Genomic DNA, 27972 nt, shown 5'->3' with positions numbered 1-27972 from the left:
CCCTCCTGTACCTGGTCTTTTCTCAACATGTGGTCCTCCTCCTGTACCTGGTCTTGTAGGAGTACATGGAGCAGGTTGTCCAGAGAGAGAACCTGTCAGAGAAGATGCAGCTGAAGGACCCTCGTACTGAGGAGGAGAAGGTCCACGCTGCTGACCTGCTCAAACTGGTCCTGGTGAGTAAGTACACGATCACACACACACACACACACACGCACACGCACACACACGCACACACACACACACACACACACACACACACACACACACACACACACACACACACACACACACACACACACACACACACACACACACACACACACACACACACACACACACACACACACACGTACTGAGGAGGAGAAGGTCCATGCTACTGACCTGCTCAAATATGTCAGTATTACCCAGGTACTGTAGTATGAAGTTACTCAGGTGCTGTAGTATTATGTTACTCGGGTGCTGTAGTGTACTGTTACTCGGTTACTGTAGTATTCTGTTACTCAGGTGCTGTAGTATTCTGTTACTCAGGTGATGTAGTATTCTGTTACTCAGGTGCTGTAGTATTATGTTACTCAGGTGCTGTAGTATTCTGTTACTCAGGTGCTGTAATATTATGTTACTCAGGTGCTGAAGTATTCTGTTACTCAGGTGCTGTAGTATTCTGTTACTCAGGTGCTGTAGTATTATGTTACTCAGGTGCTGTAGTATTCTGTTACTCAGGTGCTGTAGTATTCTGTTACTCAGGTGCTGTAATATTATGTTACTCAGGTGCTGAAGTATTCTGTTACTCAGGTGCTGTAGTATTCTGTTACTCAGGTGCTGTAGTATTATGTTACTCAGGTGCTGTAGTATTCTGTTACTCAGGTGCTGTAGTATTCTGTTACTCAGGTGCTGTAGTATTCTGTTACTCAGGTGCTGTAGTATTCTGTTACTCAGGTGCTGTAGTATTCTGTTACTCAGGTGCTGTAGTATTCTGTTACTCAGGTGCTGTAGTATTCTGTTACTCAGCTGCTGTAGTATTCTGTTACTCAGGTGCTGTAGTATTCTGTTACTCAGGTGCTGTAGTATTCTGTGACACCATGTGCATTTCTTCTTCCTCAGTCACTTCCAGAGTCAGAGAACCCCACTATAGAGAACAGAATCTTCCCCGGTGAGTCCTTCATTTTGGCTTGGAGATTATTTCCTAGCTGTAGCAATGAATTGGAGTAAGGGAAAAGGAATGGTGAGTTGAATAGGGAGTGTGTTTGTGTTTGTTCCACCCCAGTGGATGTAGCCACCATGTACACCCAGGCACTGATGACTCCAGCCCTGCAGACTGAGGCCTCTCTCTCAGAGAAAGACACAGACAGGTGGGTCAGAACTAGCCTGGTCCTAGATCTGTATCATGTGGTCCTCTGTAGCTCAATTGGTAGAGCACGGCGCTTGTAACGCCAAGGTAGTGGGTTCGATCCCCGGGACCACCCATACGTAAAAATGTATGCACACATGACTGTAAGTCGCTTTGGATAAAAGCGTCTGCTAAATGGCATATTATTATTATAACTACATCTGTATCATTACTAGATCTGTATCATTACTAGATCTGTATCATTACTAGATCTGTATCATTACTAGATCTGTATCAATACGAGATATGTATCATAACTAGCCTGGTCCTAGATCATTATCATAACTAGCCTGATCCTAGATCTGTATCTTAACTAGATCTGTATCATAACTAGCCTGATCCTAGATCTGTATCTTAACTAGATCTGTATCATAACTAGATCTGTATCATAACTTGCCTGATCCTAGATCTGTATCTTAACTAGATCTGTATCATAACTATATCTGTATCATAACTAGCCTGATCCTATATCTGTATCCTAACTAGATCTGTATCATAACTATATCTGTATCATAACTAGCCTGATCCTATATCTGTATCCTAACTAGATCTGTATCATAACTATACAGTGGGGAAAAAAAGTATTTAGTCAGCCACCAATTGTGCAAGTTCTCCCACTTAAAAAGATGAGAGAGGCCTGTAATTTTCATCATAGGTACACGTCAACTATGACAGACAAAATGAGAAGAAAAAATCCAGAAAATCACATTGTAGGATTTTTAATGAATTTATTGGCATATGATGGTGGAAAATAAGTATTTGGTCAATAACAAAAGTTTCTCAATACTTTGTTATATACCCTTTGTTGGCAATGACACAGGTCAAACGTTTTCTGTAAGTCTTCACAAGGTTTTCACACACTGTTGCTGGTATTTTGGCCCATTCCTCCATGCAGATCTCCTCTAGAGCAGTGATGTTTTGGGGCTGTCGCTGGGCAACACAGACTTTCAACTCCCTCCAAAGATTTTCTATGGGGTTGAGATCTGGAGACTGGCTAGGCCACTCCAGGACCTTGAAATGCTTCCTACGAAGCCACTCCTTCGTTGCCCGGGCGGTGTGTTTGGGATCATTGTCATGCTGAAAGACCCAGCCACGTTTCATCTTCAATGCCCTTGCTGATGGAAGGAGGGTTTCACTCAAAATCTCACGATACATGGCCCCATTCATTCTTTCCTTTACACGGATCAGTCGTCCTGGTCCCTTTGCAGAAAAACAGCCCCAAAGCATGATGTTTCCACCCCCATGCTTCACAGTAGGTATGGTGTTCTTTGGATGCAACTCAGCATTCTTTGTCCTCCAAACATGACGAGTTGAGTTTTTACCAAAAAGTTATATTTTGGTTTCATCTGACCATATGACATTTTCCCAATCCTCTTCTGGATCATCCAAATGCACTTCAGACGGGCCTGGACATGTACTGGCTTAAGCAGGGGGACACGTCTCGCACTGCAGGATTTGAGTCCCTGGCGGCGTAGTGTGTTACTGATGGTTGGCTTTGTTACTTTGGTCCCAGCTCTCTGCAGGTCATTCACTAGGTCCCCCCGTGTGGTTCTGGGATTTTTGCTCACCGTTCTTGTGATCATTTTGACCCCACGGGGTGAGATCTTGCGTGGAGCCCCAGATCGAGGGAGATTATCAGTGGTCTTGTATGTCTTCCATTTCCTAATAATTGCTCCCACAGTTGATTTCTTCAAACCAAGCTGCTTACCTATTGCAGATTCAGTCTTCCCAGCCTGGTGCAGGTCTACAATTTTGTTTTTGGTGTCCTTTGACAGCTCTTTGGTCTTGGCCATAGTGGAGTTTGGAGTGTGACTGTTTGAGGTTGTGGACAGGTGTATTTTATACTGATAACAAGTTCAATCAGGTGCCATTAATACAGGTAACGAGTGGAGGACAGAGGAGCCTCTTAAAGAAGAAGTTACAGGTCTGTGAGAGCCAGAAATCTTGCTTGTTTGTAGGTGACCAAATACTTATTTTCCACCATAATTTGCAAATAAATTCATTAAAAATCCTACAATGGGATTTTCTGGAATTTTTTTTCTCAATTTGTCTGTCATAGTTGACGTGTACCTATGATGAAAATTACAGGCCTCTCTCATCTTTTTAAGTGGGAGAACTTGCACAATTGGTGGCTGACTAAATACTTTTTTTCCCCACTGTATCTGTATCATAACTAGCCTGATCCTATATCTGTATCATAACTAGCCTGATCCTAGATCTGTATCATAACTAGATCTGTATCCTAACTAACCTGATCTTAGATCTGTAGGTCATCTTTCTCACGAGTCTCTTATTAGTTGCTATCTTATCTTATCCCTGTACTAATGGGCTTAGTTAAGCTGTGAACATAAACATCTCCAGCTTTTGAACCTTTTCCATTATCTTATCATCATATTACAATCTGCTGGTTTACAGCTTCAGTGAAGAGGCACAGGAAACTATGTGGAAGAGCAGGATAGAGCAACACAGGTAACTAACTAACTGCTCTGTATCGTAGAGCTGACATAGTTGACATTGCCATCTTTTCCCAGGAATATTTATGCTATTAATGTTGCTGTACTGTTCAGACAGGAGCTGGACCAGGAGAAGATGTACAGAGAGGCTCTAAGGAACAGAATCATTCCTCCGTATTTCCACTCAGAGAAAGGAGCAGGTTTTGAGTACTCAGAGGAGGTGACAGAGCTTTCTCATCAATTGATTGTATTCAGCACAGCTACGTAATGCCTGTTAACAGTTCCATTAGATTCATTAATACGTTTCGATTGTCCCACAGCCCAGCCAGTCAATTTATAAACTTCATCTCCCCTGGAAAAGAGTGTCTAGACAATATTTCCCCATGCTACTAGCCTAGCATTTGGTTTGGTACAGAGGGTGTTAATATAAGCTTCACTGTGTACCTCTCCGACTTGTGCAACATATTGTAGATTGTATTCAGCTCAGCTACTGTACGTGTATAAAACAACTATCTGTGTTTTCCTGTCAGGTCCCTGATATGAGATCTCTGTCTCAGGACCTTCCTCCGTTCCCCAAGACTCCCAACTCCCAGAACTACCTCAAGGATGCCCCACGAGAGACAGGTTAAAACTAGGCTACATTTATAACAATACTAATGATGTTGATTATACAGTATTGAAGCATCTTTTAAAGCATTGTGTAATTTTATCCTTCATTAAGAAAGTGACCCTGTTTTGCATGTTATTTGTTTTTGTGTGTGTTCTTGAAGCAGCCCAGCGACCTCTGAACCCCACGCCCTCTCACGCAGCAGGAAGTGATGCGCTGCCTGTCAGGAGACCCACCAACCCCACCCCTCAAACTGCAGGTCTGCTCAGTACACGTCTTAGACTTGGGTTAGTGTTAGAGTTAGGGTAAGAGTGGCGACAGCTAGTCTTACTGGGGTCCGAGACATAACGAAAAAGACATTACAGACAAAATACTTTACAATTTACATACATTTAAAAACATTAACATGTAGTGTGTGTGTGTGTGTGTGTGTGCATCTATCAGTTCCACATACATGTCAGTACATACACACAACAAGTAGGTCACATGGGGGAGAGGCGTTGTGCCGTGAGGTGTTGCTATAATTGTTTTTTGAAACCAGGTTTGCTGTTCCTTGCTCTATATAAGATGGAAGGGAGTTCCATGCACTCATGGCTCTGTATAATACTGTACTTGAATTAAAATTAGAGGAGAACAGATAATGATCAAATATGTTTATGAAAAATATTAGAAAAATGCGAATACATTTCCGGGCAGACTACCAAGTTTTATTTCCTCACGTGTTTCGCTCTGTGGTTGCCAGGCGAGCTCGCTCATTCTACCCACACTGCTACTAAGCCAGGCAGGTACAGAACTGACTGATTAGGCGCCACCAAACATCACATCCATAGCTAAACTGCCGGGCAAATGTAGATTCAACCCTGCCTTTTGTGCATATGGAAAATATCTAGGATATTTTATTTCAACTCATGAAACATGGGACCAACACTTTACATGTTGCGTTTGATATTTTTGTTCAGTATAGTTTACCCACCTTTTTACCACTACATCACTGGACCCAACCAACCCCCACTGTGTGAGGTGCAAAAGCATGTGTCAGACTTTGACATTGTGAGCCTGGGTGAATCAGCAGCCCTGAAGAGACACATGAAGGGGGAGGAGAAACAAGGCTGCATCCTGCGCTGACGCCCGTTCTACATGATGGGACTTTTTCTCTGCAACAACCTCCAGAGCCCTCTGATTACAATGAAGAGCAAGACATGCCGCTCTGTTCTGGTCCAGCTGCAGCTTAACCAGTTAAACTCTGAGTGGTTGTTTTGGGCCCTGTACAAGGCCCGGTGAGTTGGGGTGGGGGGATCATCATCAGAAAATAGAAAGTTACATATCATTTGAAAGCTACAGGACTTGTCTTTTTGGAAATAGAACTCAAATCTTACTGCTGGCGATGTCATAAGAATCTCCCCCCCCCCCCCCATAAAGGCCATAAACACTCATTCACACACACACACTGTGACGTACATACACACAGACAAACACTCACTCACATACTCACGCGCACATGTTCACACACTGGTGTTCATCACCCACCCAGTGAGAGGTACATATGTCGATTGAGGACAGCTCTCATGGTATCTCTACAGTGGAGCAGCAGCATGGTGGTGGGATGGAGCCTGGCAGTACCCAGGTGGACGTGGCAGGGAACCCACGCAGACACAGAGTCAAGCTGCCAGCCTCCATCCTCAGCTCCAAACCCTTCAGCGTGCCCAACCAGCAGGTACCACACACACACACACACACACACACACACACACACACACACACACACACATTGTGACGTACATACATACACACACACAAACACTCACTCACACACAGACACACACACACACACACACACACACTGTGACGTACATACATACACACAGACAAACACTCACACACACACACACACACACACTGTGACGTACATACATACACACACATACAAACATTCACTCGCATACTCACGCGCACAGGTGCACACACTAGTGTTCATCACCCACCCAGTGAGAGGTGCATATGTCGATTGAGGAAATGTTTCTGACTGTAGGTGTGAATGTTGTGAATTGAGTGTGGGCTGGGGGACATATGTGTGGGCTGTGGGACATATGGGGTGTGGGCTGGGGGACATATGTGTGGGCTGGGGGACATATGTGGTGTGGGCTGGGGGACATATGGGGTGTGGGCTGGGGGACATATGGGGTGTGGGCTGGGGGACATATGGGGTGTGGGCTGGGGGACATATGGGGTGTGGGCTGGGGGACATATGGGGTGTGGGCTGGGGGGACATATGTGGTGTGGGCTGGGGGACATATCGGGTGTGGGCTGGGGGACATATGGGGTGTGGGCTGGGGGGACATATGTGGTGTGGGCTGGGGGACATATGTGGTGTGGGCTGGGGGACATATCGGGTGTGGGCTGGGGGACATATGTGTGGGCTGGGGGACATATGGGGTGTGGGCTGGGGGGCAAATGGGGTGTGGGCTGGGGGACATATGTGTGGGCTGGGGGACATGTGTGGGCTGGGGGGACATATGTGTGGGCTGGGGGGACATATGTGTGGGCTGGGGGACATATGTGTGGGCTGGGGGACATGGGGTGTGGGCTGGGGGACATATGTGTGGGCTGGGGGACATATGGGGTGTGGGCTGGGGGACATATGGGGTGTGGGCTGGTGGACATATGGGGTGTTGGCTGGGGGACATATGTGTGGTCTGGGGGACATATGTGTGGGCTGGGGGACATATGGGAAGTGTGCTTCATAGTATGTATGTGTGTGACTGACTGAGACCTAGATGTAATCTGTATCATGGAAGATCTGCGCTACAGCGCGATTTACATTTTAAGGCAATGTTCCTGCGTTCACGGAGACTGCGTTCACGGTAAACGCTGCAAATGTTCAATTTCAGTGGCACTATAACGCGGATCTTCCGGCGATACGGATTTAATCTAGCTCTGGGTCTTCTGGATGCCACAAGACTGTGTTATCCTGCTGAGCTCAAGACTAGGCAGTAGCCCAGGGAACTAACACAAGTCTTCATGTCCAGGTCAAGGTTGATACACTGAACCACGTCTGTTAACAGTAATGTATCTGTCGTGTCAGTTCTTGTTCCATAACACATAGCTTACTGAGCTAGAGCCTGGCCATTACCATGGGGAGCTAACACAAGTCTGGCTCTCAGTTCCTGTGTGTAGAGGAGCCGGTGAGGAGGAAGGTGAAGACAGTGTCTGTGACGGGGGGGCAGCAGCTCGCCCCGCGGGGGTTTGAGCTCCTCCCAGCAGAGGTCCAGTTTGGGACCCTAAAGGAGGGCTGCACCTACAGTGTCCCCGTGCTCATGAAGAACGTGGGCTTCCACACCTGCAGGTCAGACCAGATACCTACATAGTTAGAAATAGATCCATGAAAATTAGTATGGCTGTTTGTTTGTATAGACATTTCTGTCAAAAATGGTGGTGTGAAAATGAGAAGGTTCAAGGTCTTGGTTGTCGTCATTGTGTGTTCTTCTCCGTCTGTGTTCTGGAAAGTTCAGTGAGTGTTCTGTGTTGTGGTACTTTAGATTCAGCGTGAAACAGCCTTCCCCTGGTACTGGAATCAGAGTCATCTACACCCCTGGACCTGTAAGTTCTACTGAGCAGAGTGATAGTTACTGTAGTCAGCTTTATTCAATATACAAACTGAACATTTCCAATTGTTTTCTTTGAGGATGTTCTAGATTCATGAATTTCATTCCACTTCACTTCCTGATATGACTAAATTGACCTCTGACCCCTGTTGCAGGTGGCTGCTGGGATGAAGACAGAGCTTCAGGTGGAGCTGTATGCCATGGCTATAGGTCTGGAGGAGCCTGCAGAGGGAGAGGTCTACGTCTCACACCACATCCACATCAAGACTGAGAGTGAGATCCTCTACCTGCCTGTCTCAGCTAATATCCTTCTCAAATGGCTTTTAGCCCCACTTTATTTGGATAGTCCCCTACAGATAACTTCCTAGGGTTAGCAATATGTACTATAGAGTTGGTAGCCTTAGTGATGTTTTCATTGTGCAGTGAGAGATCTTCCCTTATTGTACAATAGTACACTAGTGGTGTACAATATGGTTATAGAATAGCTCAAGTGAGGACATTATTGGTTTTTACAGAGTTAATGGCAAAGGGCAAACGTTCTCTCAGTGAAAGCAGCGATGGTCTCTGTTGTCCCCTCCTTAACGAGTGGTCTCACCCATCCTCCCTGAGCGTCTGTATGACAGCAGGACCAAGGATCATACCAACTGGCTCCAGACAGGGGTGTCCAAGGTCCGCCTCATCTCCTCCACCCCCTCAGTCAGACGTGGAGTGGTCCTCCCTCACAGACCTCTTCTCTCCACCACCGGTTAGTGATTTACAGTATATGAACACTGGAACTAATCACACTCTAGAATGCCCTTCAAGCCAATCAGAAACGAGTGTTCAACAATGCCATGGTATGAGAACACTGGAACTAATCTCTTACAGATGCAAAGGGCTGTTAAGGGATATACAGTGTATTCGGAAAGTATTTAGACCCCTTCCCTTTTTCCACATTTTGTTACATTACAGCCTTGTTCTAAAATGGATTAAATTGTTTTTTTTCTTCATCAATCTACACACAATCCCCCATAATGACAAAGCAAAAACAGGTTTTTCGAAATTTCTGCAAATGTATTAAAAATAAAAAACGGAAAAATCACATTTACATGTACATTTTTGTCATTTAGCAGACGCTCTTATCCAGAGCGACTTACAGTTAGTGAGTGTATACATTATTATTTTTTATACTGGCCCCCCGTGGGAATCGAACCCACAACCCTGGCATTGCAAACGCCATGCTCTACCAACTGAGCTATTCAGACCCTTTACTCAGTACTTTGTTGAAACACCTTTAGCAGAGATTACAGCCTCAAGTCTTCTTGGGTATGACACTACAAGCTTGGCACACCTGTATTTGGGGAGTTTCTCCCATTCTTCTCTGCAGATCCTCTCAAGCTCTGTCAGGTTGGATGGGGAGCGTCGCTGCACAGCTATTTTCAGGTCTCTCCAGAGATGTTCTATCGGGCTCTGGCTGGGCCACTCAAGGACATTCAGAGACTTGTCCCGAAGCCCCTTCTGCGTTGTCTTGGCTGTGTTCTTAGGGTCGTTGTCCTGTTGGAAGGTGAACCTTCACCCCAGTCGGAGGTCCTGAGAGCTCTGGAGCAGGTTTTCATCAAGGATCTCTCTCTACTTTGCTTCGTTCATCTTTCCCTCGATCCTGACTAGTCTCCCAGTCCCTGCAGCTGAAAAACATCCCCACAGCATGATGCTGCCTCAACCATGCTTCACCGTATGGATGGTGCCAGGTTTCCTCCAGACGTGATGCTTGGCGTTCAGGCCAAAGAGTTCAATCTTGGTTTCATCAGACCGGAGAATCTTGTTTCTCATGGTCTGAGAGTCCTTTAGGTGCCTTTTGGCAAACTCCAAGCGGGCTGTCATGTGCCTTTTACTGAGGAATGGCTTCTGTCTGGCCACTCTATCATAAAGGCCTGATTGGTGGAGTGCTGCAGAGATGGTTGCCCTGGAAGGTTCTCCCACCTCCACAGAGGAACTCTGGAGCTCTGTCAGAGTGACCATTGGGTTCTTGGTCACGTCCCTGACCAAGGCCCTTCCCCCCCAATTGCTCAGTTTGGCCGGGCGGCCAGCTCTAGGAAGAGTCTTGGTGGTTCCAAACTTCTTCCATTTATGAATGATTGAGGCCACTTTGTTTTTGGGGACACTTTTTGGTACACTTCCCCAGATCTGTGCCTCGAAACAATCCTGTCTCGGAGTTCTACGGACAATTACTTCGACCTCATGGCTTGGTTTTTGCTCTGACATGCACTGTCAACTGTGGGACCTTATATAGACAGGTCTGTGCCTTTCCAAATCATGTAAAATCAATTGAATTTACCACAGGTGGACTCCAATCAAATTGTAGAAACTGCTCAAGGATGATCAATGGAAACAGGATGCACCTGAGCTCAATTTCGACTCTCATAGCAAAGGCTCTGAATACTTACGTAAATAAGGCATTTCTGGGTTTTTTAAACCTGTTTTCACCTTGTCATTATGGGGTATTGTGTGTAGATTGATGAGGATTAATTTTTTTTGTATCCATTTTAGAATAAGGCTGTAACGTAACAATGTGTCTGAATACTTCCCGAATGCACTGTTTATAATTCATTCTCACTGATACTTGATCTTCTTTTTCACTTTCAGGTGAAATTGAATGAGACGGATTGAGACAACTTCAATAAAACCGTGCGTTGGTGTTTTAGTCACATATTACCATTGTTGGATGGCTTTTAAATATAATCAAATTAATCTTAGGAATAAAGAACAGTGATATGACACATTCCTTGTTTTTCCTGTGAGTGAGGTGGTGTGTGTGTGTCCTTGAAATGACTTTAGAGAAAGACGACGTGAGAGCTCAAGTCAACAGAACTGCTTTATTGATATACACAGTAAAGCATTTTATAATACAGTAGTAAGGCATATATTTGGTGGAATTTGATATGTTGTGAAACAAATGAGTTATTGAAAATGATGGATAATACAACTCAAGGGTTAGAAATGAATAATACAGTGTCTTGGATTAAATAACTATTATCTTTGATCATGCTGCTATACCGTGGTGCAAAAGAAAAGTGAAGAATACCTTCAATTGGTTGGATTTTAAATAAGCATGGGTATATTTAATCAACTGTGATTGCACACACTGATAACGCCCCACACGATGCAATTCCATAAAGGAAAAATATATATATTTAATGCAACACACAAACAAAACAAATGCATTATCACGCAGAAGATCAACTCTAGTCTGTCCAGGATGGATAACTGTAGTGTAACCTGGTCTGGTTTCCTTAACATGTCTGACATTTCATTTCTACATCTTAATGAACCGCTAAGGACAGTACAGTGTATGTATCTGAACACATTCAGATTGGAGGGAGTCACTCCTCAATTTCAAAACATGGATGGATTCTTTTAGATGGCATCCAACTACAGTCAAATATTTTCTCCACTTTCCTAGGAAGGGAAATAGGGGATTGATCAGAAAGAAAAATAAATAGTGACAGTTGGGTTTTGACCAATTCAAACGAGGTAGAGATTGCATTACTGGGCGTTCTAGGATAATACACTTGTATCTTAAAACACGCCCAATTACACTAGGAGAGAACTCAGATAAAATCAAATAGATTTCAAATCAATTAAATAATCTCAGGATTACAAACAGCTGAATTTCACACTGTACTGTAGTTCTATTTCAAGTGGTATTAAATTCAAATACAATTCCATAATCCTACAAATCCAGTATTAATAGGTATTACAACAGCAGTATTACTTTCTTTCTGTCAGTGTTAAAGGCCCAATTCTTAATTTGAAAAACAACAAAGACGGCTCTAAATATCCCAGATTGGACCTTTCAGTATGTGCTCTATGGGTCCTCATGGCAGATTCAACACATAGGAGTGGACCAGAGCTGCAGTGAATGCAGGCCAAGGGCATAATATCATAATATGATCATCAACTAGACACTACTAAAGAAAAAGATGACTGATGACCTATGGATGGATGATTTGATAAACAACATGAGGTGCATCAGCCCAAAGCAAAAGCTATAATGCCATGTGGAAATTAGATACCTTCACACACACACGTCACACATACACAGCCTCGCGTACCAACACACACACACACACACACAAACGTGCATACATACACACAGTCAGTCAGTCTACGCTGAAAGGGTACAGGACGACTGCATTGCCTTTACAGTATATAATATTTTGTTATAATAAACATAGTTTTGTAATATAAAGCACCCTTATGTTTACAATCTTTCTTTTTGATACAAATGTTGTGAAATGCACTCCAAAGAAAGAAATGGAAATACATTCACAAGATTTACACACAGACTTTTTCTTTCTCTTATGTTTTATACAATTGCATAGAAGTTTAAAAACCTGCCTTTTGTTAATAAAACCATTTTCAATACTTTTAAGAAACTACTGAAATCTACAAGTTTTGTAACGGTGATCCTTCACAAAAATATATGTATTTTTCTCTTTGTAAACGTGTCCAATCCAGTTGTTTTGACTAGAAAAGCATGCGTGGGGGTTGGTTGGGGAGGGGGTGAGGGGCGGGTCCTCGTCTGCCGCTATTCGCCGCTCTGTTCGTCCGTCATCACGTTGACCAATGACTCCATGGCTCGACCCAGGTCATCTGCCATGTGGAACAGACTGCCTACACTCAGTCCTGGAGAGGAGGGACAGAAGGGACCGTCAGACAGACTAACAGACAGACATACACACACTCTCACCCAAATATTAAACACTCATGAATGCATATCTTAAAATACTAAAGTAAACAATCCCACCCCACCCCCTGGAACACACACAAAAAATACACCAACAATCCCACCCCCTGGAACACACACAAAATACACCAACAATCCCACCCCCTGGAACACACACAAAATACACCAACAATCCCACCCCCTGGAACACACACAAAATACACCAACAATCCCACCCTCTGGAACACACATAAAAACACCAACAATCCCACCCCCTGGAACACACATAAAATACACCAACAATCCCACCCCCTGGAACACACATAAAATACACCAACAATCCCACCCCACCCCCTGGAACACACACAAAATACACCAACAATCCCACCCCCTGGAACACACATAAAATACACCAACAATCCCACCCCTTGGAACACACATAAAATACACCAACAACCCACCCTCTGGAACACACATAAAATACACCAACAATCCCACCCTCTGGAACACACATAAAATACACCAACAATCCCACCCCACCCCCTGGAACACACGTAAAATACACCAACAATCCCACCCCACCCCCTGGAACACACATAAAATACACCAACAATCCCACCCCACCCCCAGGAACACACATAAAATACACCAACAATCCCACCCGCTGGAACACACACAAAATACACCAACAATCCCACCCCTTGGAACACACATAAAATACACCAACAATCCCACCCTCTGGAACACACACAAAATACACCAACAATCCCACCCCTTGGAACACACATCAAATACACCAACAAACCCACCCTCTGGAACACACATAAAATACACCAACAATCCCACCCCACCCCCTGGAACACACACAAAATACACCAACAATCCCACCCCACCCCTTGGAACACACACAAAATACACCAACAATCCCACCCTCTGGAACACACACAAAATACACCAACAATCCCACCCCCTGGAACACACGTAAAATACACCAACAATCCCACCCCACCCCCTGGAACACACATAAAATACACCAACAATCCCACCCCACCCCCTGGAACTCACATCAAATACACCAACAATCCCACCCCACCCCCTGGAACACACATAAAATACACCAACAATCCCACCCGCTGGAACACACACAAAATACACCAACAATCCCACCCCTTGGAACACACATAAAATACACCAACAATCCCACAACACCCCCTGGAACACACATAAAATACACCAACAATCCCACCCTCTGGAACACACACAAAATACACCAACAATCCCACCCCCTGGAACACACATAAAATACACCAACAATCCCACCCCACCCCCTGGAACACACATAAAATACACCAACAATCCCACCCCACCCCCTGGAACACACACAAAATACACCAACAATCCCACCCTCTGGAACACACATAAAATACACCAACAATCCCACCCTCTGGAACACACATAAAATACACCAACAATCCCACCCTCTGGAACACACATAAAATATACCAACAAATATGAGAGAAATAGAGAGGAATGGGGAAGTGGAATGAAATAGAGAGAGGAGAGGAGAGGAGAGGAGAGGAGAGGAGAGGAGAGGAGAGGAGAGGAGAGGAGAGGAGAGGAGAGGAGAGGAGAGGAGAGGAGAGGAGAGGAGGGTACAGTAGATAGGGCTGGCAACCCCACTGACCTCTCATTGCTTTCCCCTTGGACCTCCTGGCTCACAGAAACAGAACAGGGAAGCAGTGTGGAAATAAAGAGAAAGGAGGGAACAATCAGAGGGCTGAGAGGAAAAGGGTCCATGTACTTCAAGAGGTCAGTCAAACTCTAGAATTGATAACAGTACTCAAGATATGCCACTGAGGCTGATCCTACTGTTTAGATCATTAGGAGAATGAACCTCTGGATTGTAGTTCTAATATGAGGTGATGTGTGCATCTGTGGAAATTGCTTTAGTGAGTAGGATGTCCGTGTGTGTGTGTGTGTGTGCGTGTGCGTGTGTATGTGCGTCCTACCTTGGCTGTGGGGGAAGGAGTTGTTTAGCTGCTCCATCACCTCCTCTAGCCCCGATGCATCTTGGGACGGACTCGACAGCTCATCGTCACCTGCAGCAAAGAAAATTTGACTTCTTCAGGTTAGTACAAAGACTTCATAAGAAAACATATTTTTTTAAACCAGTATACAACCTGACCATAGCGTCACAAAATATGACATTATAACAACCAGTTTGGTCCACTGGGCTCATAGCTTGTGGTATTGTGTTAAGTGGAGTTCCAGTCTCACCCATGGTCTCTGTGGTCTGGCTGCCTGCTACACGCATCAGGGGCAGACTGGTGTCAGAGCGCTGGGACGAGGTGGAGGGAGAGGACAGGGCTGTACCGTTCACCTTGGAGTCAGTCTGGAGATAGATACAGGCATTATAACAGACACTTATCAGTCTGGAGATAGATACAGGCATTATAACACACACTCATCAGTCTGGAGATAGATACAGGCATTATAACACACACTCATCAGTCTGGAGATAGATACAGGCATTATAACACACGCTCATCAGTCTGGAGATAGATACAGGCATTATAACACACACTCATCAGTCTGGAGATAGATACAGGCATTATAACACACACTCATCAGTCTGGAGATAGATACAGGCATTATAACACACACTCATCAGTCTGGAGATAGATACAGGCATTATAACACACACTCATCAGTCTGGAGATAGATACAGGCATTATAACACACACTCATCAGTCTGGAGATAGATACAGGCATTATAACACACACTCATCAGTCTAGAGATAGATACACTATATATACAAAGGTGTGTGGAAACCCCTTCAAATGAGTGGATTCGGCTATTTCAGCCACACCCGTTGCTGACAGGTGTATAAAATCGAGCACACCGCCATGCAATCTCCATAGACAAACATTGGCAGTAGAATGGCCTTACTGAAGAGCTCAGTGACTTTCAATGTGGCACCGTCATAGGATGCCACCTTTCCAACAAGTCAGTTTGTCAAATTTCTGCCTTGCTAGAGCTGCCCCGGTCAACTGTAAGTGTTGTTATTGTGAAGTGGAAACGTCTAGGAGCAACAACGGCTCAGCCGCGAAGTGGTAGGCCACACAAGCTCACAGAACGGGACCGCCGAGTGCTGAAGCGCTTAGTGCGTAAAAATCGTCTGTCCTCGGTTGCAAAACTCACTACCGAGTTCCAAACTGCCTCTGGAAGCAACGTCAGCACAAGAACTGTTCGTTGGGAGCTTCATGAAATGGGTTTCCATGGCCGAGCAGCCGCACACAAGCCTAAGATCACCATGCGCAATGCCAAGCATCTGGAGCAGTGGAAACACGTTCTCTGGAGTGATGAATCATGCTTCACCATCTGGCAGTCAGACGGACGAATCTGGTTTTGGTGGATGCCAGGAGAACACTACCTGCCCGAATGCATAGTGCCAACTGTAAAGTTTGGTGGATGAGGAATAATGGTCTGGGGCTGTTTTTCATGGTTTGGGCTAGGCCCCTTAGTTCCAGTGAAGGGAAATCTTAACTCTATAGCATATAATGACATTCTAGACGATTCTGTGCTTCCAGCTTTGTGGCAACAGTTTGGGGAAGACCCTTTCCTGTTTGAGAATGACAATGCTCCCGTGCACAAAGCGAGGTCCATACAGACATGGTTTGTCGAGATAGGTGTGGAAGAACTTGACTGGCCTGCACAGAGCCCTGACCTCAACCCCATCGAACACCTTTGGGATGAATTGGAACACCGACTGCGAGCCAGGCCTAATCACCCAACATTAGTGCCCGACCTCACTAATGCTCTTGTGGCTGAATGGAAGCAAGTCCCCGCAGCAATGTTCCAACATCTAGTGGAAAGCCTTCCCAGAAGAGTGGAGGCTGTTATAGCAGCAAAGGGTGGACCAACTCCATATTAATGCCCATGATTTTGGAATGAGATGTTGGACAAGCAGGTGTCCACATACTTTTGTTCGTGTAGATAGATAGATAGATAGATAGATAGATAGATAGATAGATAGATAGATAGATAGATAGATAGATAGATAGATAGATAGATAGATAGATAGATAGATAGATAGATAGATAGATAGATAGATAGATAGATGGACAGACAGACAGACAGATAGACAGTCATTTTCACTGGTTTTGGAATCTGAGTGTGTCTGGTGTGATCTGGTGTGTGTGTGTGCTTGCGTGTGTGTGTGTGTGTGTATACTGTATGTGTGTGTGTCTGTGTGTACAGTGTGTGTGTGTTTTAGTACCTGTTCCAGTAGTTGTCTGAGCCGGTGTAGCTGTGACTCCAGTTGTTTGTTATGGTCCTCCAGGATCTGCATGCGGGCCTCCAGCCGTCCTTTGTGCTGTCTCAGCAGTTTGGCCTCAGCGATCAGCTCGGCGTCCCGTGGGCTCTGGGGCGAAGCGGGCAGCATCTCCGGGGGTGAGGGGAGCGGGGACAGACCCTTGTGGTCGTGGGCCTTCTTCAACTTGTCATACTCCGCCTGTAGCTTCCTGAGAGGGAGCGGACAGCGGTTAAGAGCGCTGGGTCAGTAACCGAAAGGTCGCTGGTTCAAATCCCCGAGCCGACTAGGTGAAATATCTGTCTGTGCCCTTGAGCAAGGCACTTGACCCTAATTGTTCCTGTAGTCTCTCTGGCTAAGAGTGTCTGCTAAATGACTAACGTGTAAATGTACACAATGGGACTCAGCTCTAGCCTGAAATCCAGAACCAGTTTCCTAACGTTCCAGTCCTTGTACTCCGTGATATGCCAAGGAGTTGAATAATAACTCAAACAGACTGGTACCCAGGCTAACTCCGCTCAGTCTAGTCAATTCATCCATCAATCAATCAAATGTTTTTATATATAGCCCTCTTTACAACAACATCCGGCACAAAGTGCTTTACAGTAACCCGGCCTAGACCCAAAGGGCAAAGAAAAACCCCACTATCAACCCAGTTTCCACTAGTTACCACAGCCACAAAGTCCAGATTGGCTTATTCGTAAAAATTCATGATAACAAAAAGTAGCTTTTTTGTCTTCATTTAAGGTTAGGATTAGGCATAAGGTTAACAGTGGGGTTAAGGTTAGGGTTCAGATCAGATTTTAAGAAAATACACATTTTTTAAATAGGCAGGGTTTATGACTTTGTGGCTGTGGTAACTAATGACGACCTATCAACCCACAAGACAACCGTAAACCGAATGTCTGACACAATTGTAGAATCGGTCTGGATCCAACATGAACGTTCGATAGTGAAGCTTGTCTATATCAGTTTGTCTGTCTTGGGATCAGTTGGTATGAATGTGTCACACTGTTCCCCTCACCTGTTGTCTGACTCCAGGTCGTTGAGCACCCTCTCCAGGTCACCCTTCTCTTCACTCTCCATGGAGATGAGGATCTGGGCGGGACTGCGTGGATGGCTGAGGGGAGAACCCTGGTTCAGACTCTGACAGTAGTGTTGGATCAACAGGTGTTCATCATCACTACAGTGATAGAAGGATGGAGAGAGGGAGTGGGAGGGGGGGGACATACACACAGAGAAAGGTTGCTATTAGCTGGCAGTCACACCTAACAGCCTCACAACGGCCAGCCAGTCAACTAACAACATTCATTATCAGTGCAACAAAGAGAGCGAGAGGGAGGGAGAGAGACAGAGGGAGGGAGAGAGAGACAGAGGGAGGGAGAGAGAGACAGAGGGAGGGAGAGAGAGACAGAGGGAGGGAGAGAGAGAGAGACAGAGGGAGGGAGAGAGAGACAGAGGGAGGGAGAGAGAGAGACAGAGGGAAGGAGAGAGAGACAGAGGGAGGGAGAGAGAGACAGAGGGAGGGAGAGAGAGACAGAGGGAGGGAGAGAGAGACAGAGGGAAGGAGAGAGAGACAGAGGGAGGGAGAGAGAGACAGAGGGAAGGAGAGAGAGACAGAGGGAGGGAGATAGAGACAGAGGGAGGGAGATAGAGACAGAGGGAGGGAGAGAGAGACAGAGGGAGGGAGAGAGAGACAGAGGGAGGGAGAGAGAGAGAGACAGAGGGAGGGAGAGAGAGACAGAGGGAGGGAGAGAGAGAGACAGAGGGAAGGAGAGAGAGACAGAGGGAGGGAGAGAGAGACAGAGGGAGGGAGAGAGAGACAGAGGGAGGGAGAGAGAGAGAGACAGAGGGAGGGAGAGAGAGACAGAGGGAGGGAGAGAGAGAGACAGAGGGAAGGAGAGAGAGACAGAGGGAGGGAGAGAGAGACAGAGGGAAGGAGAGAGAGACAGCGGGAGGGAGATAGAGACAGAGGGAGGGAGAGAGAGACAGAGGGAGGGAGAGACAGAGGGAGGGAGAGAGAGAGAGACAGAGGGAGGGAGAGAGAGACAGAGGGAGGGAGAGAGAGAGACAGAGGGAAGGAGAGAGAGACAGAGGGAGGGAGAGAGAGACAGAGGGAGGGAGAGAGAGACAGAGGGAAGGAGAGAGAGAGAGACAGAGGGAAGGAGAGAGAGACAGAGGGAAGGAGAGAGAGACAGAGGGAGGGAGAGAGAGACAGAGGGAAGGAGAGAGAGACATAGGGAGAGAGAGAGAGAGACAGAGGGAAGGAGAGAGAGACAGAGGGAAGGAGAGAGAGACAGAGGGAGGGAGAGAGAGAGACAGAGGGAAGGAGAGAGAGACATAGGGAGAGAGAGAGAGAGACAGAGGGAAGGAGAGAGAGACAGAGGGAGGGAGAGAGAGAGACAGAGGGAAGGAGAGAGAGACAGAGGGAGGGAGAGAGAGAGACAGAGGGAAGGACAGAGAGACAGAGGGAAGGAGAGAGAGACAGAGGGAGGGAGAGAGAGAGACAGAGGGAGGGAGAGAGAGACATAGGGAGGGAGAGAGAGAGACAGAGGGAAGGAGAGAGAGACAGAGGGAGGGAGAGAGAGAGACAGAGGGAAGGAGAGAGAGACAGAGGGAAGGAGAGAGAGACAGAGGGAGGGAGAGAGAGACAGAGGGAGGGAGAGAGAGAGAGACAGAGGGGAGGAGAGAGAGACAGAGGGAAGGAGAGAGAGACAGAGGGAAGGAGAGAGAGACAGAGGGAGGGAGAGAGAGACAGAGGGAGGGAGAGAGAGAGAGAGATAGAGGGAATGAGAGAGAGACAGAGGGAGGGAGAGAGAGAGAGAGACAGAGGGAGAGAGAAAGAGGGAAGGAGAGCGAGACAGAGGGAAGGAGAGAGAGAGAGAGAGAGAAGGAGAGAGAGACAGAGGGAGGGAGAGAGAGAGAGATAGAGGGAAGGAGGGAGAGAGACAGAGGGAGGGAGAGAGAGACAGATGGAGGGAGAGAGAGACAGAGGGAAGGAGAGAGAGAGAGACAGAGGGAAGGAGAGAGAGACAGAGGGAGGGAGAGAGAGACAGAGGGAAGGAGAGAGAGAGAGAGACAGAGGGAGAGAGAAAGAGGGAAGGAGAGAGAGACAGAGGGAAGGAGAGAGAGAGAGAGAGAGAGAGAGAAGGAGAGAGAGACAGAGGGAGGGAGAGAGAGAGAGATAGAGGGAAGGAGGGAGAGAGACAGAGGGAGGGAGAGAGAGACAGAGGGAGGGAGAGAGAGACAGAGGGAGGGAGAGAGAGACAGAGGGAAGGAGAGAGAGAGAGACAGAGGGAAGGAGAGAGAGACAGAGGGAGGGAGAGAGAGAGAGACAGAGGGAGGGAGAGAGAGACAGAGGGAGGGAGAGAGAGAGACAGAGGGAAGGAGAGAGAGACAGAGGGAGGGAGAGAGAGACAGAGGGAAGGAGAGAGAGACATAGGGAGAGAGAGAGAGAGAGGGAAGGAGAGAGAGACAGAGGGAGGGAGAGAGAGAGACAGAGGGAAGGAGAGAGAGACAGAGGGAGGGAGAGAGAGAGACAGAGGGAAGGAGAGAGAGACAGAGGGAGGGAGAGAGAGACAGAGGGAAGGAGAGAGAGAGAGACAGAGGGAAGGAGAGAGAGACAGAGGGAAGGAGAGAGAGACAGAGGGAGGGAGAGAGAGACAGAGGGAGGGAGAGAGAGAGAGACAGAGGGAAGGAGAGAGAGACAGAGGGGAGGAGAGAGAGACAGAGGGAAGGAGAGAGAGACAGAGGGAAGGAGAGAGAGACAGAGGGAGGGAGAGAGAGAGAGAGATAGAGGGAAGGAGAGAGAGAGAGACAGAGGGAAGGAGAGAGAGAGAGACAGAGGGAAGGAGAGATAGACAGAGGGAGGGAGAGAGAGACAGAGGGAAGGAGAGAGAGACATAGGGAGAGAGAGAGAGAGACAGAGGGAAGGAGAGAGAGACAGAGGGAGGGAGAGAGAGAGACGGAGGGAAGGAGAGAGAGACAGAGGGAGGGAGAGAGAGAGACAGAGGGAAGGAGAGAGAGACAGAGGGAAGGAGAGAGAGACAGAGGGAGGGAGAGAGAGAGACAGAGGGAAGGAGAGAGAGACATAGGGAGAGAGAGAGAGAGACAGAGGGAAAGAGAGAGACAGAGGGAGGGAGAGAGAGAGACAGAGGGAAGGAGAGAGAGACAGAGGGAGGGAGAGAGAGAGACAGAGGGAAGGAGAGAGAGACAGAGGGAAGGAGAGAGAGACAGAGGGAGGGAGAGAGAGACAGAGGGAGGGAGAGAGAGAGAGACAGAGGGAAGGAGAGAGAGACAGAGGGGAGGAGAGAGAGACAGAGGGAAGGAGAGAGAGACAGAGGGAAGGAGAGAGAGACAGAAGGAGGGAGAGAGAGAGAGAGATAGAGGGAAGGAGAGAGAGACAGAGGGAGGGAGAGAGAGACAGAGACAGAGGGAGAGAGACAGAGGGAAGGAGAGAGAGACAGAGGGAAGGAGAGAGAGAGAGAGAGAGAAGGAGAGAGAGACAGAGGGAGGGAGAGAGAGAGAGAGAGATAGAGGGAAGGAGGGAGAGAGAGAGAGGGGAGCAAACCAGCTATAAGATGTAGATAAATGGACACATTTACCACAGATTGTTGTTCATTATTCAATTATATTTGATTCAATTCCATGTAAGTTCAATTATCCCCTCTGACAAAAACCTATCCTTTGAGATGTAGACCTTTTGGCTTGGGGGTAGGGTTAAAGTTCTGATATCATTCTGGCTGTACTGTAGATGGCTAGCGAAAATGGAGACAGTAATGGAATAGTTTCAATTCAACATATCCAGCATGTGTTGGGCTCTCTCTCTCTGTCTCTCTCTCTGTGAATAGTTGTAATAATAGCAGGTATCCCACTTCTCAGTCCTTAAGCCTCTAACGCTTGTTCTGCGCTCTGAGAAAGGACTTATCAAATATATGTTAAGAGAGCTTTTGTGTGCACAGACAGGGATTGGAGGAATCAGCCAATGTTAGAAGAACATCCACAGATGATTCTCTATAGTTCACTGATAAAGCCTGACAGGGCAACACTTTATTTGGATTGATCCCTACAGATGGTCTATAGATGCTCAAACTGCAGCTGTGTTGATATTCAGCGTGCTCGGTTTAGTGGCTAGCTAGATGAACAGTTTGTTGAGAGTTAGTTGAACCTTTAAAAACCATCCGTAGGGGTCTCTCCAAGCGTTAGCCATGACTGCTCTAGACATAACCCACCTCACAGAGACAACACAGCTTCATACGTAACCAACTGAGCCAATTCACAAAGCAAGCCAAACAACGACAGGATTTAAAGAGGAAGGGGTGGGCTCACATGCTCTCATTGGGTGAGATACTGTCATTCAGATAAGATCCATTACGGTTCTCCATTTCAGCTAACCTGTGGGGAAGACACATTCATTTCAGTAGTCACATTCCACTCATTTCACTACCATTAGTACAGAAGGAGCAGCATTGTTGAAATCTCTATTGTTCCTGGGCAATTCAGTGGCAGACCCTGGACTCTGGGGTGAATACCATCTCTATTGTTCCTAAGCAATTCAGTTGCAGACTCTGGACTCTGGGGTGAATACCTTGGTACAAGCCTCAGGCAAACTGTTACAGGGTAAAGATTCACTAGAGTTTAGTAAACAAGGGGAGAAAAACCTTTACTGAAGGTGGATTCAGCATTGCGCGATAATGCCTGTTTGTATCTGGTTGTAACTAGGTCTAAAGTTCAACATTAAGTGAGTGAGTCTATACTCTCAGACACAGTAACTCTACAGTCAATCAGTAGGTGAGAGACTGGAGTCTAACTACGTAAATACATGTGAGTGTTGTGTCTTTATCTTACCGGCTGGCGTAATGCTCGATGCGTGAATGGGTGTCGTCATGGGAGAGCTGGGGGGAGGACGCAGGCCTACAGACGGGAGGGAGGGAGAGAGGGAGAGAGGGAGAGAGAGAGAGAGAGAGAGAGAGAGAGAGAGAGAGAGAGAGAGAGAGAGAGAGAGAGAGAGAGAGAGAGAGGGGGAGAGAGAGAGAATAAAACCAGAAAATGTCAGTTGTTATGATCCACACGACACACGCACAACATTTCTACTAGATTTGACAGTGTCACATGTCAAAATATGAACCACAGAGCTCTATATAGCCCCTGGCACCGATAGCACAGTGACAGGATGAGTTATAACATGATATAGACTACAGTACAGTGACAGGATGAGTTATAACATGATATAGACTACAGTACAGTGACAGGATGAGTTATAACATGATATAGACTACAGTGCAGTGACAGGATGAGTTATAACATGATATAGACTACAGTACAGTGACAGGATGAGTTATAACATGATATAGACTACAGTGCAGTGACAGGATGAGTTATAACATGATATAGACTACAGTGCAGTGACAGGATGAGTTATAACATGATATAGACTACAGTACAGTGACAGGATGAGTTATAACATGATATAGACTACAGTGCAGTGACAGGATGAGTTATAACATGATATAGACTACAGTACAGTGACAGGATGAGTTATAACATGATATAGACTACAGTGCAGTGACAGGATGAGTTATAACATGATATAGACTACAGTACAGTGACAGGATGAGTTATAACATGATATAGACTACAGTGCAGTGACAAGATGAGTTATAACATGATATAGACTACAGTACAGTGACAGGATGAGTTATAACATGATATAGACTACAGTACAGTGACAGGATGAGTTATAACATGATATAGACTACAGTACAGTGACAGGATGAGTTATAACATGATATAGACTACAGTGCAGTGACAGGATGAGTTATAACATGATATAGACTACAGTGCAGTGACAGGATGAGTTATAACATGATATAGACTACAGTACAGTGACAGGATGAGTTATAACATGATATAGACTACAGTACAGTGACAGGATGAGTTATAACATGATATAGACTACAGTACAGTGACAGGATGAGTTATAACATGATATAGACTACAGTACAGTGACAGGATGAGTTATAACATGATATAGACTACAGTGCAGTGACAGGATGAGTTATAACATGATATAGACTACAGTACAGTGACAGGATGAGTTATAACATGATATAGACTACAGTGCAGTGACAGGATGAGTTATAACATGATATAGACTACAGTACAGTGACAGGATGAGTTATAACATGATATAGACTACAGTGCAGTGACAGGATGAGTTATAACATGATATAGACTACAGTACAGTGACAGGATGAGTTATAACATGATACAGACTACAGTACAGTGACAGGATGAGTTATAACATGATATAGCCTACAGTACAGTGACAGGATGAGTTATAACATGATATAGACTACAGTACAGTGACAGGATGAGTTATAACATGATATAGACTACAGTGCAGTGACAGGATGAGTTATAACATGATATAGACTACAGTACAGTGACAGGATGAGTTATAACATGATATAGACTACAGTACAGTGACAGGATGAGTTATAACATGATATAGACTACAGTACAGTGACAGGATGAGTTATAACATGATATAGACTACAGTACAGTGACAGGGTGAGTTATAACATGATATAGACTACAGTACAGTGACAGGATGAGTTATAACATGATATAGACTACAGTACAGTGACAGGATGAGTTATAACATGATATAGACAGTACAGTGAGAGGATGAGTTATAACATGATATAGACTACAGTACAGTGACAGGATGAGTTATAACATGATATAGACTACAGTACAGTGACAGGATGAGTTATAACATGATATAGACTACAGTACAGTGACAGGATGAGTTATAACATGATATAGCCTACAGTACAGTGACAGGATGAGTTATAACATGATATAGACTACAGTACAGTGACAGGATGAGTTATAACATGATATAGACTACAGTACAGTGACAGGATGAGTTATAACATGATATAGACTACAGTACAGTGACAGGATGAGTTATAACATGATATAGACTACAGTACAGTGACAGGATGAGTTATAACATGATATAGACTACAGTACAGTGACAGGATGAGTTATAACATGATATAGCCTACAGTACAGTGACAGGATGAGTTATAACATGATACAGACTACGGCACTTTGTATGACAGATCAAATGTGGAAGAGAGGTGTGTTGTGCTGGTTTAATGGCTGCAGCACACAGAGTACATGAACACTGACAGCCACATAAAATAGCCGTAACTAACAGACAGTAATGAGTGTGTGTATGTGTGTGTTGAGAGAGTGAGTGTGTGTGTGAGCGTGTATGTATACAGTGCCTTGCAAAAGTATTCATCCCCCTTGCCGTTTTTCCTATTTTGTTGCATTACAACCTGTAATTTAAATTGATTTTTATTTGGATTTCATGTAATGGACATACACAAAATAGTCCAAATTGGTGAAGTGAAATGAAAAAATGTACTTGTTTCAAAAAATTAGACAAAATAAATAACGGAAAAGTGGTGCTTGCATATGTATTCACCCCCTTTGCTATGAAGCCCCTAAATAAGATATGGTGCAACCAATTACCTTCAGAAGTCACATAATTAGTTAAATAAAGTCCACCTGTGTGCAATCTAAGTGTCACATGATCTGTCACATGATCTCAGTATATATACACCTGTTCTGAAAGGCCCAAGAGTCTGCAACACCATTAAGCAAACGGCACCACCAAGCAAGCGGCACCATGAAGACCAAGGAGCTCTCCAAACAGGGACAAAGTTGTGGAGAAGTACAGATCTTTGAACATCCCACGGAGCACTATTAAATCCATTATAAAAAAATTGAAAGAATATGGCACCACAACAAACCTGCCAAGAGAGGGCCGCCCACCAAAACTCACGGACTAGGCAAGGAGGGCATTCATCAGAGAGGCAACAAAGAGACCAAAGATAACCCTGAAGGAGCTGCAAAGCTCCACAGCGGAGATTGGAGTATCTGTCCATAGGACCACTTTAAGCCCTACACTCCACAGAGCTGGGCTTTTCAGAAGAGTGGCCAGAAAAAAGCATTGCTTAAAGAAAGAAATAAGCAAACACGTTTGGTGTTCGCCAAAAGGCATGTGGGAGACTCCCCAAACATATGGAAGAAGGTACTCTGCTCAGATGAGACAAAAATTGAGCTTTTTGGCCATCAAGGAAAACGCTATGTCTGGCGCAAACCCAACAACTCTCATCACCCCGAGAACACTGATAAGAGCGTCTGCTAAATGACTAAAATGTAAATGTAACACCATCCCCACAGTGAAGCATGGTGGTGGCAGCATCATGCTGTGGGGATGTTTTTCATCGGCAGGGACTGGGGAATTTGTCAGAATTGAAGGAATGATGGATGGCGCTAAATACAGGGATATTCTTGAGGGAAACCTGTTTCAGTCTTCCAGAGATTTGAGACTGGGACGGAGGTTCACCTTCCAGCAGGACAATGACCCTGAGTATACTGCTAAAGCAACACTTGAGTGGTTTAAGGGGAAACATTTAAATGTCTTGGAATGGCCTAGTCAAAGCCCAGACCTCAATCCAATTGAGAATCTGTGGTTTGACTTAAAGATTGCTGTACACCAGCGGAACCCATCCAACTTGAAGGAGCTGGAGCAGTTTTGCCTTGAAGAATTGGCAAAAATCCCAGTGGCTAGATGTGCCAAGCTTATAGAGACATACCCCAAGAGACTTGCAGCTGTAATTGCTGCAAAAGGTGGCTCTACAAAGTATTGACTTTGGGGGGGGAGAATAGTTATGCACACTCAAGTTTTCTGTTTTTTGTCTTATTTCTTGTTTGTTTCACAATAAAAAATATTTTGCATCTTCAAAGTGGTAGGCATGTTGTGTAAATCAAATGATACAAACCCCCCAAAAATCCATTTTAATTCCAGGTTGTAAGGCAACAAAATAGGAAAAATGCCAAGGGGGGTGAATACTTTCGCAAGCCACTGTATGAGTGTTTATGTATGTATGTGTATGTATGCGTGTGTGTATGCGTGTGTGTATATACTGTATTGGTGTGTGACACTGAGCGGGGTACTCACGCATGATCTACGGGCCAGAAGTTGATCAGTGTAACAGGACTGGAAGATAGGAGAGGTGAGATGAGAACAGAGAAAATAAGTTGATCAGTGTAACAGGACTGGAAGATAGGAGAGGTGAGATGAGAACAGAGGTTGATCAGTGTAACAGGACTGGAAGATAGGAGAGGTGAGATGAGAACAGAGGTTGATCAGTGTAACAGGACTGGAAGATAGGAGAGGTGAGATGAGAACAGAGGTTGATCAGTGTAACAGGACTGGAAGATAGGAGAGGTGAGATGAGAACAGAGGACACTTCAGAAGCATGATGAGACATGAGAAGCAGGGCCTCACCTTAACACACATCAGAACAAACACACACACAAGTCCTCATACTCCACTCTCATACAAACACAGATTACCAGGGTTGTTTTATAAGAGCAGGTTGAATTTGTTATGTCTGTGTGTGTATGTGAACGTGTCTCTGTGTGTGTATGTGAACGTGTCTCTGTATGTGAATGTGTCTCTGTGTGTGTATGTGAACGTGTCTCTGTGTGTGTATTTCAACGTGTCTCTCTGTGTGTATGTGAATGTGTCTCTGTATGTGAACGTGTCTCTATGTGTGTATTTCAACGTGTCTCTCTGTGTGTATGTGAATGTGTCTCTGTGTGTGTATGTGAATGTGTCTCTGTGTGTGTATTTCAACGTGTCTCTGTGTGTGTATGTGAATGTGTCTCTGTGTGTGTATGTGAATGTGTCTCTGTGTGTATGTGAATTTGTCTCTGTGTGTATGTGAACGTGTCTCTGTGTGTATGTGAACGTGTCTCTGTGTGTGTATGTGAATGTGTCTCTATGTGTGTATTTCAACGTGTCTCTGTGTGTGT

The 27972-nt window shown here is 45.4% G+C and overlaps 2 protein-coding genes across 2 annotated transcripts in view; one reads left to right on the top strand and one right to left on the bottom strand.

The window, feature by feature from the left end:
* LOC311114528 (sperm-associated antigen 17-like) overlaps window positions 1-10695 on the top strand; it is a gene marked incomplete at both ends in the record, with an annotated part of 51702 nt that extends 41007 nt beyond the window's left edge. Inside the window, 12 exons of the mRNA XM_084189777.1 lie at window positions 60-173; window positions 1102-1150; window positions 1265-1349; window positions 3955-4060; window positions 4371-4464; window positions 4611-4715; window positions 6028-6161; window positions 7609-7790; window positions 7984-8044; window positions 8205-8322; window positions 8636-8745; window positions 10672-10695. Coding sequence (XP_084045903.1) covers window positions 60-173; window positions 1102-1150; window positions 1265-1349; window positions 3955-4060; window positions 4371-4464; window positions 4611-4715; window positions 6028-6161; window positions 7609-7790; window positions 7984-8044; window positions 8205-8322; window positions 8636-8745; window positions 10672-10695 — 1182 coding nt within the window. The remainder of the gene's footprint in view (window positions 1-59; window positions 174-1101; window positions 1151-1264; window positions 1350-3954; window positions 4061-4370; window positions 4465-4610; window positions 4716-6027; window positions 6162-7608; window positions 7791-7983; window positions 8045-8204; window positions 8323-8635; window positions 8746-10671) is intronic.
* Window positions 10696-10889: 194 nt separating this feature from the next.
* The window catches only part of LOC311114532 (dystrophin-like), a 40096-nt gene continuing 23013 nt past the window's right edge, over window positions 10890-27972 (bottom strand). Inside the window, exons 10-17 of the mRNA XM_084189779.1 lie at window positions 27113-27151; window positions 22915-22980; window positions 22396-22461; window positions 18092-18250; window positions 17035-17278; window positions 15032-15146; window positions 14764-14853; window positions 10890-12714 (exon numbers count right to left, since the gene is read on the bottom strand). Coding sequence (XP_084045905.1) covers window positions 12617-12714; window positions 14764-14853; window positions 15032-15146; window positions 17035-17278; window positions 18092-18250; window positions 22396-22461; window positions 22915-22980; window positions 27113-27151 — 877 coding nt within the window. The 3' untranslated portion in view covers window positions 10890-12616. The remainder of the gene's footprint in view (window positions 12715-14763; window positions 14854-15031; window positions 15147-17034; window positions 17279-18091; window positions 18251-22395; window positions 22462-22914; window positions 22981-27112; window positions 27152-27972) is intronic.

This window comes from Coregonus lavaretus (genome assembly GCF_964263955.1).
Source record: "Coregonus lavaretus genome assembly, contig: HAP1_SCAFFOLD_591, whole genome shotgun sequence".
In the NCBI taxonomy this organism is placed as follows: Eukaryota; Metazoa; Chordata; class Actinopteri; order Salmoniformes; family Salmonidae; genus Coregonus; species Coregonus lavaretus.
This window is presented reverse-complemented; position numbering and strand designations above follow the sequence as displayed.